Raw genomic sequence first — 18,930 nt, forward strand, 5'->3', positions numbered from 1 at the left:
TGTAACCAACCGTGTTAGTAAACTTATCTTTAATGTCAACGAAAACATAATTTTTCATTTTTACGAGCATGCTTTTCCAATTTTCAGTCTAATAATAGATACATAACTATGTTTATGGGGACATTATTCAATTCTATTTATTTTTATTATCTGCTAGTAGTAAAATCCATAAATATATATATAAATTACATATGGTAAACTATAGAGAATAACATTACATAAACATACACACAGATAAATATATAATACACTGTGACGTACAAGGGAATGGAAGTTGAATATACAAGTTGGTTTGTTTTCTGAGATAGATAATTTTTTAGGACATCCTTTTATATCAATATTGCGCTGAAGTCTCAAAGAAAAGAGGAATGGAACAAAAATTGATATGTAACAAGAATGGTTTGGAAAATTTAAAAAGGAGATCACTAGCAATATTTTGTTATTATTTTGGAAAAATAAAGTTACAATAAACATTACTCAGTTAATACCACATTGTTCTTATGTTCCATCTTCAAGGAAAAGAACATTTGCATGTATACAAAAAAAATATTTTCCTAAAAACCAAAAGCAACTCTACTCCATGAAGGAACTTGGTTATTATTCAATATGAAATAAAATTTTGAGGAAAGCTTACCGGAGCCCCCCGGCACGCAGGCACGGATCGGTGGCACTTATGATGCACTGAGACTTTACACAGCTTGCACCTCAATCCTTGCTTGATCAAACCTTTAAACAAGACATAAATGTAGTTTGATAGAAGCCTATATCATGTGTATTTGTATATAAAAAGCATTTTACATGTCTAAGATTGTTACAACTTCGTAATGAAATACCTGAAAAATTAACATTTGGTTTTGTACCAAAAACGACATACTGTATATTTTGAGGTTTTGCCAGGTAAAATAATGTTTTCTGTAAACTGGTTGTATATACTGGCTGGCTTGATGCCAGAGATATGAAATGACATTTTCAAGTAATGCCCTTCATTATGAGACTGAAATACAGAATATAGTCAAGCAAAGTTAAACAAAAAATAATTGTGAATTAATAATTTTTTACTTTAACTGATTTTGTTTGTGCTGTAATATATAAACAAATGTATATAAAATAATGTAAATGTATTCAAATATAATTATTCTAGTAAATTTACGCATATTAAAAGCAAATTATATATAGACCCAATAGTAATAGTAGTTTAATATTAGAATAATATGTCTTTTAGCTCTGACTACATGCAAAATTAAATCTTTTAGTAAATTTTAAAGAATTATCAAAGCAAGACATTAATTAAATATTGATCTTACCTCTTAAGAGTCCACGGCACTGATCGCAAAATGTCGGTTTCTTGAAGTTGTAATCCTGAAAAACATGCTGCCTACCACCTTTCTCAAGAAGTTCCGCTACTGCATCCTTCGATTCTGATAATGCACGCTCAAAAGAACTTTTAGACTGGGACGAACTTTGATCCTCTGTACTCTCTTCCTTCTTCACAGACTCATCTTTATCAGTCTTCCGATTCTCAGCATCTTTCTCACTTTTCTTAATTTCAGTCTCTTTTTCCTTTTTCTCCTTTTCTTTTCTCACACCAACACTGTTACGCCTTACACCATAATCTATAATCTGTCCATTGACACCATCTTTCTTTACGTCGTTTACTTCATTGCGCATTTGTTCAGGCTCTCTTTTGCTCCGTCCGTTTTCTCTCTTGATGTGTTTGAAGTCATCTCGTAGGTAATCCGGTTCCCGATTCGTGAAATCTTCAACTTCTTTACAGGTCACTTCAAACTCTTTACGTATAAGGTCATTCTGCATTTTACTGATGTGGTTAGAACTTTTGCGAATGTAATCATTTTTTTGGATTCCGTTGACTGATTTGATGGCTACCCCTTCAGAGGAAAAGAGCTCCAACTAAAGGTATAAAAAATTATTTTTAGCCTTTGAGATTATAAGTACAGTATATACAAATTTGTTATTATATTGAGGGTCTTTGTGCATGTTAGCAGTAGAGTTATAGAAATTCTAACAGTTATTCACATGAACTTTATATAACTCCTTTAATTACATTCAGAAATTATGATGAGCACAGTAATACACACAGTAAAATCTCATAAACTGTAACTCTTTTAATAACATGTTCCAAATAAAAGGAGTCACTGTAAATAAAGCTAATTCACATGAACTTTATCGAACTCCTTTAATTACATTCATAACATATGAAGAACATAGTTAAATAAACACACAGTCAAAACACTTGCGCTAATGTGTGTTAACATGGCATTTAAGATGTTAATATCGACATATACGCCTGAGGCGCACAGTATTTCTATTCTTCTCTAATTATGCAATTAGAATCAATGATGTTTTTGACTTGTGTTATCAGCAACACATGACGTATGTAGTAGTCAGAAGAGGAGAGAGCTGATGACATTTGTCAAAGGGAAACAATCAACGATACAAGCGATCTTACCCATAGATTAAAGTATGATTAGAGCGAGGACAACTGCGACACAACACCGCCTGATAAATGACGGTGTTGATGCACCATTAATTACACAAGCATCATAAAGTGAATGCATTGTTAAGACTCAACTTGCTTGGCATATGACCTTTAAAAAGCTATTATACTTTCTCACTTGTTTACTGGTAACGCAGAGTCAGCATGTTAAGTAAGCGAAGTGAACGAAGATTGCGGTTATTAATCCAAACAACAACAGCCATGAAACTGAATAGTTGTAAAAGGTGGTATTGTAATAAATTGATTTCTTGTTGCATTAACCAACTCGCTACATATTCACTTCAACCAAACAGGATATTTCTACCCTTCAGCTAGAATGTCAGAATGTTTTAATATTTCCTGGATGATATTACACATGCGGGTAATTCTTCTCTTCACTTTAGTTTCTCAATCACTTATACAATAAGCAATTTAAATATTGAATTATATCATTCAAGTATATTAGGTTGTAATGGACAATAATATATAGAAATTCTAACTTAGCTATTTGATTTTCAATCATGTCTAAGCTTTGATGTGTGTAGCAATAACCACAACAGTAATGTAGTTTAGTGTTTTGATTTATGACCCACACTTCATGACCTTTTGGTTAAATTGTACCGTAGCAAGTGGCAAGTGCCGATTCAATGGTTGGGGGGGGGGGGGTACTTTGCTTTTAAATTTTTTTATTTCAATGCATGATCAATGTTTAATAAGTGATACCCACTTATCTATTCTGAAAGTGTTGTGTCCCCCCTCTGGCTTCGCCTTTGAGTGGTTTTTGTTTTTCAATTTTTTGGTCATTGAACAGAGATTATGGCACACACACACACACACACGGCGTAAGACTGGCGTGGCGTGGCTTAAGCCAGGCGTAAGCTAATCCACGGATTAAAATTCCAAAGTGTTCGTTAAACTATGGGGGAATATTTTTCAGTTTTAAATAATGTACGGGTTCTTAACTGTAGTAAAATTAACAGTGTATCATGAAAACTTTTAAATCTGTGAATTGTTCGAAGTGAACTTATATGATTATTGTATTTTAAATGAACAATTTACTTCTGGTTTTTCAGCTAGCATTGAACAGTTGTTAATGTTGCAAGTTTTAATAGACAGTCTAAATAGGTTAAAATATCTTACAAAACATAATCAACAAATCATATACATTATAACTAAGTAAAATGCAATAGAAAAAGAACCCCTTTACCATTTTCATTCATAGATGAGCACAGGAAAGAGACCAAAGTAGCTGATATATGTGACCCAAGCTCACAAACAGGCTGTAAACTCGCACTGCACTGTATTGAGAAACAAGCCTCGGTACCCAGAATAGGGCGTAGAATGTTAATTTTGTGTGAATTGGGTTTTTGTGTAATAAATAAAATATAACTATTAATCTTACTATTCCTGAAGTTTAAAATTCCAATTGTAAGAGGTAAAATTTAGCCATTTTCGGATGGGAGCTAATGAAAAATGAATAGACACCTGCCGAAAATAAAAGCATTTTTCTCAAAACTTGATTTAAGAAAGTTGATAAGATGACACTTATTCAAACGGTCATAACTTTGCTTCCAGACACCCGTTTGAGTTCATTTAACTGTCATTTTAAAGTAAATGATATGTTCTATACCATTATAACAAAAACTCATTTTGGCCTGAGGACGAGTTTACAGCCTGTTTGTGAGCTTGGGTCACATATTGCAATCGTGATTGGTCAATCTCTTGAAATGAGGTCAAATCATTCAAGCATCACTGGTGTCAGTGGCGTTAGCTAATCTGGGGTCTGCAGGTAGCGTTAATAACGTTAAGGACGTGGCATAGTGAGTGGCCTTAACAACGCCACTGCCTAGTTCACACATAAAGGCGTACGCTACGCCAGGCTTAAGCCAGCCTTACGCTGTGTGTGTGAACATAGCCTTACTCAAATGTTCAGCTTTGCTAGATGAAGTACACTTATTAAAAGGTTTTTTTTTTTTTAATTATACTGAAATAAAGTTGATTATGATTAATGAATTAATCACAAACCTGAGACTGTTTTGTCTTGATGATCATCTCAATTTTGCGCATCTCGTTGCGAACTTTATAAACATCTGTTTGGTATTCACTACTCCTCTTGATTACGTTGGAACCTCGACGAGAATTGCTTTTTATTTATTAAAAAAAAGAAAGATTGATAATTAAAATACAAATATACATCTTCCACATTTCATCCCACAAAGCATTTTGTGAATTACGATATTTTCTGTCAAATCCATTTTCAGATTACATTTATGGACATAAACAAGGATTGACTGTAGGCAGTAGAAAATGTTACGTAATCCCAGGTCTGTGTTCACATCATGTGCGTTATATAAACACAGCCCAAGTTAAAGGGTCAAATAAGTATACAGTAGTTCATTTATAAGCAAACTAGATGTGAATTATTTGAATATTTTGATACAGTAGGTTGTTACTTAAAAATAGTAACTGAAGTGATGGCAAATGACATTTTTTTTTTTCCTGCTACCATTTTTTTCTTAGGACAAAAGACATTAGTCTAAAAGTCTCTGTGTCTGTACATTATTATCATTTTGACATTGAAATCTTTATCATAACTTCTCAGAAAATCAGCTTTTAGTAGAAAATGAGGCAATGGGTTTTTGTACTACAATGCATTAGTCTAATGATATGCTAAGCAATCGTCAAACAATGGCTGTTTGATTGGTTAGAATGTACCTCATTTGGATACCCAATCGGTTGATGGAACTTTTACTTCAATCATGGAGGTATAAAAATAATAGATATAAAATAATAAAATAATAGATATCTATTTTATACCTCCATGCTTCAATCAAGGTTTTGAATGTTATATGGGAAATGGAAAGCAAAAAAATATTCCTTTGAGGTGGGAAAGAGAATACAAATGTACCGTATAAGTCTCAAATTTGAGTGGGGGGGGGGAGTGGGACATGCCTCTACCACCTCACCTTCCTAATATCAACATTAAACGTGATGTATCTTCAAATTCTTTAAACAAAATTTTAGAAGTTTAGCTTTAAATTTCTTAAATAAAGTGAAATTATAAAATAAGAACAAAGAAATCTTCAAGAATGTTTTACCTTTCACAGTAACGTTTCTGTTTGTTTAGTTTGTCATTCAAGTCACTGAGTTCATTCTCCAGATCATCAATCTAATAGAGAGAAATAGAATCTAATCATTGATCTTACGATACAAAATATAAGCTTTATTGTCGTAACAACAAGAAACAAATATAAATGTAAAAAATATACATAAGATAAAAAAAAACATTGAAATAATAAACAATATAATAAAGATAAAATATAATAATTAATATGAAGGTAAATATAAATAAAAGATAAGTAATAAAAATAAATACAAAAAAAACAAATATAAATGTAAAAAATACACATAAGATAAAAAAAAAACATTGAAATAATAAACAATAAATATAAAGATAAAATATAATAATTAATATGAAGATAAATATAAATAAAAGATAATTCATAAAAATAAATACAAAGATAAGGTAAAACAAAATGGCAAACAAGTTCATTAAATTTAGTAAGGCTGATATCAAAGTGACTTCTTTTGCTTTGAAATCTTTTCATGTTTATGGGATTCAATAACCATTATTATATCTTGTCATCATTAATGACTGTCATATGTTAACTGTATGCAAGTATCAGGAGAGAAGTGCAATACCTACAACATACCCAAGTCCAGCTATAATTTCTACTATTGCCTCAAAGGTCAGTACAGGTTAAATAACCATCAGACTGCAGTACCATGATTAGATTATGATGCTTTGAATTATTATCGCAACCTGTGTCACTTACATACATGTGCGCTATTTTTAGAAGCACATTAATCGTAGGTGACACTCACAGGTGACACAATATCAGTGGCGGATCCAGGGAAGCTAATCTTTCAAGAAGATCTCTCCCTTCAAAGAATATATGTCAAAGCCAATACACCTTTTCTTTGGAGTCTTGAGAACATCCTCCCGTAAGAATATTCAGCACCTCCCAGGAACCTTAAGAATCAATTTTGGTACTAAACAGGCTGAATTGAGCAATTTTCTAATTGTGGGTCTTAGAGCATATTTGTTTATGTGGGAAAATACCCTGGCTTATATTTGATTTAAATCCAGGACCCTAGGATAGGAAGACTAGTATCCACAAAAACTACAGCTCAACTCCATCAACATTGTAGGATTTGAATCAAGGACCCTGTGATTGAATGTCAGCATCTTAAACAGAAACCTATAGCTCCACTAAAAAATTTAAAATATCAATGATTTTTTTAGAATTGTGTAAACCACTTATTTATCCTCTTACACACTGTAAGATGGGAACCACATCTTTTTTTAGATCCATAACTACTTTCATGACCCCATCTTGTGATGTTGCGTATATATGTCATCATATGTAACATAACCTCAATTAATTGAACTAACAAAGCAGTAATGATTGCGAATAATTCAATAAATGGTAAATCATTGGCATGATTTGTGATGCCTATCAACTTTGATATGTACAGTAATATATTTGTAGTGTATTATCATTCGAGTTCAGATTCATCGTACTTTCACCATATGTTTTTTTTCTCATACCGTATATTTGAAAGCACTTAAGGTCTGCAAAGAAGTACTCATTATTGTCCAATGCGAATGATCAGAATGTGCAATGAAACACATGTAGAGATTATTAGCAACATAGACATATTCTGATTCAATTAATGTATTTCATCCTCTTATAGCTAAGCAAAATGTGAATGTTGGCAAAATGACCATTTGAGAATCAATCACATGATCTCATTAGGGCATTTCCATTGGGAGGTGACAATCAGTCACATGATCTTATGGGACAACTGTCACTGGAAGGCAAGAATCAGTCACACAATCATATGAGGCGACTACCACTTGGAACGCGAGAAATAATCACAACGATCTAATAGGGTAACTGCCACCAGTAGAAGAGAACCAAAATTGAATTACCTCTTTCATAAGTTGACCTTGGGTCATCTGCAAGCTCTGGTCTGTTGAAGGGTGGTGGATTAATTTACCCTGTGAAAAATCCTGCAGGAAAAAAAATCAGAATGATCATGTAATATATAGAGTATGAATGATAATTTATACTAATATACTAATGGACTACACTTTTTAAGTCTATTGTCTCTGTTAACCACAGGACAAACGATCTAATAAAACGAGTGGAGTTGAATAGCTTGGTGGTTAAGATGCTTGCCTTCCAATCCTAGGGTCCTGGGTTCAATTCCTGTGTGTGGTGGATTTTTTCTCACGACCAAAACAACTCCACTCCCTAAATCTCATATTAAGATTTAGTTTGTGTAAAGCATTGTGCGTGTATGTTTGTCTTGTGTTAGGGATTGTCTTGTGTTAGGGATTGCCACAGTGATATATTCGCTATTGACAATCCTAGGCACATGTATTGTGTGCATAAATAAATAATAAACAGAAACAAAAAAAATTTTTCTTCATTTTACAACTGATCAGTAACATAGGTAAATATTGATTATAAGAAATATAATAGCGATAATATATGACGAATTTCCAGGAGTGTCATAACAGTCAGGACATTATAATTATAATAATAACAAAAATTTATATAGCGCCAATTTCAACTATACCGAATTAAAAATCAAAGGCGCATAACATTCAGATGGTAAGAAGGTGCGTCTTAAGTTTAGTCTTAAAAACAACAACTGATGGTGATCAAAAATATGTTTCGGCAATGAATTCCAAAGGGATGCAACAGAAAATGAATATGATCTATAACCAAATGTTTTGGTGTTAATTCGAAGAACAACTAAAAGATTTTTATTTGAAGAACGGAGGCAAGTAGGTGGGACATAAGCATGAATGAGATCAACAAGGTAAATTGGTTGTTTGGTGAAAAGGTGTTCTGAACGTTAAGAACAGGATTTTATATTTGATACGAGACTCAATACGAAGCCAATGTAAATCATAAAGGACCAGTGATATATGTGAGCATCTAGAGGTAAGTGTTAAAATACGTGTAGCAGAATTTTGGAGACGTTGAAGCGATTTATTGCAGTTTTTGGTAATGAGTAGAAAAGTGAGTTTCAGTAATCAAGATGGGACGTGACCAATGCATTATTAATATAGCAGCTGTGTGTTTTGAAATATATTTTCCGATGTTAGCAATATTATGTAGGTGAAAGTTAGTAGTTTTAGTAATGTGACTTACATGGTTATTAAAAGAAAGAGATTCATCAAAGTAAACATGTGCTTGTTTAACAAACACACATTGTCCCACAAATACATGTGTGTACATGCATTTATGCTATCTCTTTGTGGGAACTTAGCAACAATATCCTGGAGCTGGTTTAGTGAAAAGGTCCAATAAATACTGCTGTGAACATCAACATCATCACTATCAACTCTTACACCCCATTCGCAAAGAATCACAACAAATTCCACTGTTTGGCTGAGGTCAGTCAACATAGGCCTAGCCACCGGAGGCCCAGGCCCTATCATGTAAAATTTATTTTGTGTTGGTCTGAATGGGCTCGTTGATTGTGATCAGGAGTTTTAGATTACCACTGATACCATCAATTACATCGCAACCGATCGCAACGGAGTGTAGTCTGAATAGGGTATTACAGTGATTACCAAGTTGTTTTATATTGGTAAATTTAAAGAATCCCAAATATAAAGATACATTGACAACGACTATAACCATGTAGCTTTAAGGTATGTCTCTAATGTCGATTCCATTAATCTCAGTAAAGGAATAATTTTGGAGTAGTTATAAGATATAGACTATTGCCTTATAACTAATTACATCTATGAAACTAAGGACATATTCAATTAATGATGTAGTCAGTCCAATGTCAGACTGCAATTTTTTTTTATGAATACATTTTAATTAAATTCTTAGACTGCAAGCAAAGCTAGCCTTGGAGATTCAGCATGTAAGTTAATATGAAAAAGTAATTAAGTACATATATATTCTTTCTCTTGATTGCTGATCGTGTACTGGTAGTTAATTAAAGTGGAGTTCTCAGGTTTCCATGTAATCATAAAGGCCAAGCCTCAATAATGCTGTTGCAAATGTTAACATCCTATTCCCTTTATACTGTGATTGGCTGAAATGTAGCCTCTTATACCGTAGTACCACGGGTAAAGGCCTATCCTTCCTGAAAACGCACTTGGACTAATTATGAAGGTAAACTTATGTGAAATTATCTGTTCATGATAGAATTTTTTCAAGTTTATGAGCCAATCAAAAAACTAATTTTGACACTGCATGCAAAATTCAAAGTAAATCTTAGATTTTCTTTCTGGAGGTATGTCTAAATGCCAGCTGAGCTACTCATGCAAATCATTAACTGGGATTTTTGCTTTTTGAAAAACTAAGCTTTCTTAAGCTTTTTCCACACTATCAAATTTCCTTTGACAAAAAACTGTTGTATGCCCATATATAGTCATCGTGTGCCTATATATGGTCATGATGTGATGTCATCATGACCATATTTAGGCATGTCACATGTTTTTGTTAAATAAAATTTGATAGTCTGGACAGGGCTTTAATAAAATAAATTTCCACTTACACCAGTTACGCTCGCCTCAGGTTTGGTAAACATGTACTGCGAGGTCTTGGGCTTGTTGCTAGGAAACTGCATGTCTCCAATGTTCTCTTTGGCATCAACTGCTCTGGTTAACGTCACAATAGCATCCATCCGTTTTCCTTGATCACACAACTGTGAATTGAATAATTATACACTTTGAATTTCACATGCATTATTGATACCAGTGGAAGACGAATGGATATTTGATAGTGTATGGCTATCAAGAAAACTAACACTAATTGCATTTTTTTTTCCCTAATCCTGTCATTGGAAGGAAAAATAGTCTCACTATGTATAATTTGTTCACGATTATAGTGCATATTTTTCATATATTGCAACAGTGTACATGACTACTATCTCAAGAGACAGTTAAACATGCTTGAGACGGAAGATTTCATTTTTCATATAAGTACATGGTAAGATAAGGAATATAACTTTAGAAGCTCCATGGCGACAATTTGACCAACACATTTGGAACTATACTCAAAATAAAGGAAGATGAGGTTAAAGAGGATGATGATGATGATGATGATGATAGTGATGATACTGATGATGATAAAAATGACAGTATAATGATGACAGTATAATGATGAAGATGTGAATGATAATGATAATAATGATGATGATCATATTATGATAATGAATGATGATATGATATGATAGTGATAATAAAGATATCATGTTGATAGTGATGATATGACTGAATAAGATGAAGATAAGATTATAATGACAATGATAAGATGATGATTATTATTACTATTATTATTATTATTAAGTAACATATTACTATCACCATTATCATTATTATTTTTAATGTATAAGGTCCTTAATATCAGCCTCATTGGAAGAATAACCCTTTTAAGTCAAATAACTAGAATGATGAATAAATGAATAACATGATTATTGAAATACAAACACAAAGTGTGGTACCAGTGCTGCATAGAATACATTAAGACACCTACACACTTCTGAAGATGTAGCTGTATTCGCAATATATCATGCATGTTAGGAATGACAGTTCACATCTAACTGTACAGTCAATCAATCATTATTTCATATATTTACAATAAAAAATACATCTTGAGGGGATTAGAAAATGATAAGACTCAAATAGGAACATTCATTTGTATCCTTCCTATCACTACTCTAAGCAATATAACATAGAACAAGTTCACATGGCTTACCGCTTTTGAATGTGTAGAATTCGGAGAATGTTTCACTATAAAATATACAATACAGAGCTATTCTAAAGACAACCGCTAGTCCACAAAACTAGAGTAAAAATGCGTAGAGTAGTCTGCAAATCCTCACTATCTAATACGATTTGACTAGCTTTACTTGTAACACCAGATATATTTTGAGTGTTAACGAAGTTGTTAAAGATCATGTTCTGTAAATGATAACCAACACATGATCCACATCATAATAAGTGGGTCAGTTCTCCCTTGTGGATTCTGTTATAGCTTTACATGTTTGATAGCTTAGGCCTGAACCTGACAGCTGTGAAATTACCCACCATGCATTGCCATTGGCTATATGAGGTTTTATTTAAAATAGATAATATATATATATATATATATATTACTTTTTAGCTGTTGCTTATCATTTTTCTATCTCTACTGAGATCCAGCCATTGTTTCCCACAGCATTGTTGTTTTTCAGTATTTTGCAATCAAATGAAAAATATATATAAAATATACATATGAGGAATAGGGAAAAAAACAATCAATCATATTCTCAATTTACAAAATGAATTAATTCAAAATAATATATAATACTGAATATAAAAATAAATTTACAATTAAAGATGTAAAATAATTAAACAAGATCAAATAACAATTAAAATATGTCATAGAAGATGTGTATAAGAGACAGATGTACATCCAGTTTGTTCATAAAAATCATAAAACAATTAAGTGAAAGCAACATTAAAATTGTTGTGCTGCCATTTTATTGTCTTGATACACCTTTTAATTTTCTCACCCAAAGAATTACAAAGCATTCCCTTGCAATGTATTTTGTTACCTGAATGGGTATTTAATGCCACTGGATGATTGTTATTAACTGATATGAAATACATAATTTTAAATCCTAAGACCTACAAATGATTTATTACTTCACAATTCAAATTCATCTTCAGAAATTATCTTTGTACAATTGTAGGCTTATTGGTTTTCTACTTGAGTCTATATCTGAATACTTGAATTCTCTACTACATTACTTAAGTCTGGATGTGTTCAGGATTTCCAGTAAGGCTCCGGGAAAACTATCCCATTAACTTAAAAACTCTATGACATACCTTACATTAGGAATTATTTAATTAAATATTTATTATGTAAATGGCTATTAATCAACAGGTATTGGTTGCTTTGTTGGCTCAAAAATTTCAGTACTTTTAGTATGTAAAATTGTATTAGTTATCTTTTATTTTTGATAGGGAAAATTTTGCTGTTTTGTGATCTTTTTTTTGACTATGTAATTTCCTTTCAATGCACCTTCCATTGATAAAAAAGTGACGTTTCCCAAAAAATATTATTTATTATTATTATTACATTTCAAATTTTTATCTAATTAATCAATATTAAAATTGTTTTCTTTGATGATTCAGCTAATTTATGAAGATAAATAAGCAGCTTTGGGCTTTCACCACAATGCAAGGAGAATGCTAGAATAAGTAAATAAACACTATTTTGAACAATCGTATTGCCTTGCCTTGCCGTTTGTTTCTCATGTTAACAGTGGGTGGTTGTTTTCGTAACCATAACATTACCTATTCCTATACTTTCACGCTGATCGCACTGTAACACAAACAACAAACCTCACTGAATCTGTCTATTATTTATCTGGGCAAAATACTTAGTTTAATTTATGTGAAATGATTAGTAAATAAATATTACTACTTACAAAATTAAATATAACATTGAAGACTAAGCCATAAAGTTCAAATTCCAGTTAGCATATTTTTTGCATTAACAATTCCAGGTTTTATTGTCTACATTCATAGCACTGGCAAGATATTGTCACTCAACACATAATAAATTAGTATGTTGTTCAATTAAATTTTGCTTTTTCTTTGTTTTACTGATTTTTTCCATGTAGTTTGTATTAAGCATAGTTAAGCTAATCACATCCATTTGTCCTTTCAGAAATGTCAAAACATTAAACATTCACAAAAGTTAAAAGACACATACTGTATAAATATAAAATCAAAAGAGATAACTTAAAATATATTTAATTGACTGTCGGGAGCTGCCGATACAAAAGGCATATGTTCTAATGAATAAATAATAAATTCACCATGCCTATTTCTGGTGGTAGTGTTTGACCATAATCTTGCTTAGTACTGTTAAGTCCACAAACCTTTGCAAATGGCACACAATTTCAGAAGAAGTTGAAATTTCTCTTTGAAAGCACATCTCCTGATAGTGACTTATTTCAGTAAATCAGTGGATCAGAGACTATAATACTAAAAATAAACTAGTTAATTTCACAGTTGATTTACCAGGCTTTTTGGATGGAATTACAGAGTAAATTCAATCTGCACATAACTGCTAAAACGTATATTAACTCAGCATAATTGAGAGATATTCTATGATCTGCATATAAGAACTACAGAAATCCACTAATAAAAAGTGAATAATGAATCTGTTATAGATATTACAAATTGCTAATTACCTGGTTATTAAATAGATTAACACATACAATGTATGCCCCACTGCTAGATGGTAATATAAAATGATTTAATATGTTTATATTAACTGGATCATAATTGTCATTAAATTAAATTGATATCATAACAGAAATTTAATCCAGATTAATAAGTGATTTATGGTTGTTTAGACATGTTTTCTGTTCCATAAAGTTATTTTCATTTTGTCTTTTTTTTTTTTTTATAGGAAAAATAAATCATCGGAAAACAAGGAACAGCAATGAATAGTAATATAGACCTCTGTTTATGCCAGAAACAAATTATATTGTGATTAAGAAAAAATGACATGTTCTTTAAATGTAGTTCCTGAATCTGCTCAAAATTTCATATTATGATTATGTTTATTATTATTAATATACTTTATTTTAACAACCTTTAACGAGGGTGGTCCACCCAGCCAAAGCTGATCGTTAGGGAGCCTCAATACATACAATAAAACAAGTCAAAAGAGAATATGAAACTAATTAATAGTAATATGAATTAACAATTAAGATTAAGTAACCCTAATGAAACAATCAAATGAAAAATATATATAAAATATACATATGAGGAATAGGGAAAAAAACAATCAATCATATTCTCAATTTACAAAATGAATTAATTCAAAATAATATATAATACTGAATATAAAAATAAATTTACAATTAAAGATGTAAAATAATTAAACAAGATCAAATAACAATTAAAATATGTCATAGATATAGTATTACAACAGTATTATTATTATTATTATTATTATTATTATTATTATTATTATTATTATTATTTTTATTATTAATAGATAGGCACTCTGTTATTATCGGTGGTACAAATAAACTCGCACTCACTAGCAAATGTTGATTAAGAGGAATGATGTTCAATACTTAAATTATTCCACATGACTTTTTTGTTTCTATGTGAAATATGTAAACAGAATTTTCACAAAAGGAGTGTCCGGATCAGATCAACAACCTCGCCCTGTCCCACCTGTTTCAATTTCCAATTGTGAGAAATCCAATTCATGTTAGGATCTATAAACCTCTTGGGCTTCTTGTAATTTCTTCTCTTACAGAATTTATAGAAAATATGTGTTACCAGGCAATATTTATCCATGTTTCTTAAGAAAAATACATGTCCTTGAGTTGCATCTGACCTTGGCATAAAACATGTATGATATTTTTTACTACAATTTTATTGACATGTTTTAGTCCGCATCAATAATAATATCATTTTAGTATTAGGCCAAATAAAAAATATTACTAGTTTCTCATCCCTCGTGCATATATTTTCTCTGCCTCACCATTTTTTTTTTTTTTAAATTTCATTTATTTCATGAAATGTACAAAAATCTGGCTAACACACCAGTAAAATTCCTCTCTCAATCGTTCGTGGTTGGGGATGGTATGAATCATGTCTAGTGCTTCTTATATTTGCTTTCAATGTGTCTACTTGGTAAAAGTGAGAAAGTAGTAGTTGTTTCCCATCAACCATCCTGGATTTGCCATCTCGGAATAAAAAATTAAAAAAAAGAAAGAGTGCCCTCATTCTCCTTTTTTCAAAATATTAGGATGAGAAACTACTGTTTTTTTTTAACTTGGCCTTAATAGCATTAATACTAGTGTACAGTATTAAAATATTGATTTCTTGTCAAAAAGCCAACAACCCAGTACTCCAATAGGTAAGAACAATATGATGCTTTATCCGAGACTTGACTTCAGAATTGGGACTGTCTTATCTGGGAGGAAAATCCAAGATTTTACATCAAATTAAGATATTTACTTCTAAATACATGTGTTATGCCAAGCGCACCTTCTGTATGATCAGCTTATTGAGATGTAAAAAATAAGTTTTTACATCTGTCTAATCAGCTCATGCTGGATGGCTCACCCTCATGCAATACTGTTGAACAAATAATAAATAAATGTGGGGAGTATGATGGAGTGCATGCATGTTGATATTGAATATATTTCATGTAATGAGCCTTTGATGGTGATAAATAGATGATAAAATGGACAGGGAGGAAAACACCAAATTGTTTATGTTGTTATAGTTAAGGTTCCCTCAAACTATGTATATTTTAAGAAAATTTAACTTGTTCAAACAGTAGTAGTTGAGGGCGCTATATTGTATAGTTGCTAAAGCAGGGCAGTATATTGTAAGAGGAAACAGAGATTATATTATAGCTTAGGGGAAACACATATCAAATATAAAGTATAATGAGTAAAGGCGGCAAAGTAATGAAGCTACGATTCTATCCTGAATATGTGTGGAACTGCCTGAATAATGAATAACTCAAAGGCAATTATAGAAAATTGTACCAGATAGAACTCTCTCTAAGATTAAATACAAACAGTTCACATTAAAGCAGTCAAATGAAATCCTATATAAGTCCAGAAAAACAAATATGTAGCCTAAATTCAGGCACTCACTGAGCACGACTGTCGTCGGCCGATGCCATTCTATGGAGAACAAAATGCTTTGGTGCGTGCACAACGGTTTTGAATTCATGATCAGTTCAGACTGCCATTGACAATCATCAGCTGGCGTTGCATCATCTAGCGCTTACAGGGAGCGAAGTTGGATTCGTCGTACGATCGTTGTACGATGCAGTGAGTGCCCGGCGTAAAATAAAGGAAATAGAAATTAAAAATTTGGTGAGGAAGAGAACATGGATTTCATTGCATTTCATTTTTTTATGCACAAGCCCCAAAGATATGCCAATTAGTGAACTTAAACACTATCCTATGTGGCATATCTATTAAACGACAGGGGACTGAATGGGCCAGTACACCGGGGTAACCCTCTTCTTTTCTCGAAGGATGTACTGGGTTCTTTAAAGTGCACACGAGTCAAATGCGTACACTGGGCCTACGGTTTAAAGTCCTTTCCGAGAAGACAGCGAGTGAGTTTGCTTTTTAAGAATTTTGAATAACTTCTGAAAACTCGTATGAGAGGATCATAAAAGTTATTCGCATTTGTGGCAGATGAGAGGTTCACGAAAAATGGTATGAAGAATCTTGCCTGATCTCTTTGATTTGAACACTTATTGGAACATATTACCATATGGCTCTTATCCTTATTCTCAACTTGACTTTCTAGATTATTGCAGACTCACACTAGAATAGCTTCATGCACACGGCACAAAAGCCGATTTAATCTCCAGACGAGAAGCAGGCTATTTTTAAGTACATTCATTGTAGACACTCTTATAGTATCAAATTTCTCAATAATATTGCCAATGAGTAGAAGCTAAAGCCAGTCAATATATATTGGCTAGAGCAGGCAATGCGAGGCCAATTGTCAACTTAGGATCACCGCCTTCTGGGCTTCTGTGTCAGATCCTGCCTGTAGATACACTTCTAAGGATAATAACAATTTTGTTAAATTTGTACAGATGAACCTAAACAAATACAGACCTGGCTACTGATCGTTAGTAAATTCACAGCCTGTTTGAGACAAACTTATAAGCCCTGAGGAGGTAGAAGCTATATATTGATGGTTAAATTCCAGTTTAAATTTGATATGTGTGATGCTGACAAAAAACTGCTAGACTATTTGTGGCAATCAAAAACAATTCCATTATCTAAACGTGATTAAAGATAAGTATTACTGATCAGTTTAAGAACCGTCCTTGCTTAATATCAAAGAATTTATAAAAGCATTTCTAAGCCTTTTACATCTCATCAATAACTCGCCTTCAAGCTTGCCCACGCATAATTTATTTTTAAAAAGTACTGTAGAATTTTCCATGCTAATTTTTTCCCCCTTGAAGTCCTTATAAACATCTATCTATCATACTATATCATTTTACAATGTATAAATTACCAGTAGGCCTATATTGTCATGCTAATCTGAATAAATGCACCGTATTTCATATCGCTCTAACTAAATTCCTAGCTTACTAGAGAGCTATTCTTTAGCCTAATTCTTTAATCATTTTAATGTTAGAACTTTTTTTTAATGTTCTGGATAACTGAAGTTTATTCCAATTATTGATTGCAGTAAATTAGATGTATTTAAATTTTGCAGACAAATTTTGGTACATAAACCTCATATGGTATAACAAATTATAAAATATGGAAAGAAAATGTTCATACATAAGTACTTAATAGAGAGCTATTCTTTAGTTTAATTTAATCATTTTAATGTTAGAGCTTGTTTTTAATGTTCTGGATAGCCTAAGGTAGTTTATTCCAATTATTGATTGCAGTAAATTAGATGTATTGTAAAATTTTGCCAACAAATGGTATGACAAATTATACATTATAGAAAGAAAATGTTCATACAAAGTACTTACAAGGGAACTATTCTTTAGCTTAATTCAATCATTTTAATGTTAAAACTTACTTTTTAATGTTCTGAGTAGCCAAAGGCAGTTTATTCCAATTATTGATTGCAGTAAATTAGATGTATTGTAAATTTTGCAGACAAATTTTGGTATTGAACCTCATATGATATAATGAATTATATATTATGGAAAGAAAATGTTCATACAAAGTGCTCTCTGATATAAACGATTTATCTTTCATGGTATACCTTTTGAACATGATTCGCTTTAAATCGGATAACCGTACTTCAAACTAATAACTAACTAATTAGTTTGAGTTCATTAATTCCCTATATGGGCTCTATTATTTTTTTCTAATATGATTCCTAATACTGTATATCTAGTGTCCTTGTAAATGTCAACCAGTTCTTTAAATTGTGTAAAACTGAACAACCCAAGCAGATGCATAGCAAAATGTCATAAATGTTCATCTTCAGATCCTTCGAGAATTTAAATCAAGGATTTATAAGCCTGTATATATATATATATATATATATATATATAATCCAAATCAAGCAATATTCACAATGTGTTCATCCAAAATGTATTTGCTAATCCACATACAGAATAACCAATTTTTATTATTAAAATTTGGTGCCATTGAAATTAATTAGATTATCACCCATGCACACATACATTACATCATTTATATCAGCGCAATTTCATGAAGTTCAATGCACTTTTTGCTCATTTTTTGTATTTTTTTACTGACATAATGTGGCGATAAAATACATCTAACAGAAGAAAACTGGAAAGTGAGAAAACAAAATAAAACAAAGCAGATAAAATTAAACACCAACCACACCG

The 18,930-nt window shown here is 31.7% G+C and overlaps 1 protein-coding gene across 4 annotated transcripts in view; it reads right to left on the reverse strand.

Moving 5' to 3' along the window:
• LOC117113521 (SH3 and cysteine-rich domain-containing protein-like) overlaps nt 1-16,932 on the reverse strand; it is a 46,337-nt gene extending 29,405 nt beyond the window's left edge. The window contains exons 1-7 of one of the 4 annotated variants that reach the window (XM_033256878.1): nt 16,226-16,932; nt 10,091-10,240; nt 7,491-7,571; nt 5,593-5,663; nt 4,520-4,637; nt 1,305-1,908; nt 635-726 (exon numbers count right to left, since the gene is read on the reverse strand). In XM_033256878.1, the coding sequence (XP_033112769.1) occupies nt 635-726; nt 1,305-1,908; nt 4,520-4,637; nt 5,593-5,663; nt 7,491-7,571; nt 10,091-10,219 (1,095 nt within the window). In that variant the 5' untranslated portion in view covers nt 10,220-10,240; nt 16,226-16,932. Of the gene's footprint in view, nt 1-634; nt 727-1,304; nt 1,909-4,519; nt 4,638-5,592; nt 5,664-7,490; nt 7,572-10,090; nt 10,241-11,292; nt 11,486-16,225 lie in introns of those variants that run through there. The other 3 variants (XM_033256875.1, XM_033256877.1, XM_033256876.1) reach the window with 3 other exon arrangements.
• Nucleotides 16,933-18,930: the final 1,998 nt, after the last annotated feature.

This window comes from Anneissia japonica, unplaced genomic scaffold, assembly GCF_011630105.1.
Source record: "Anneissia japonica isolate Jap-2015-1 unplaced genomic scaffold, ASM1163010v1 scaffold287748_len1686314_cov196, whole genome shotgun sequence".
Taxonomy (NCBI): domain Eukaryota; kingdom Metazoa; phylum Echinodermata; class Crinoidea; order Comatulida; family Comatulidae; genus Anneissia; species Anneissia japonica.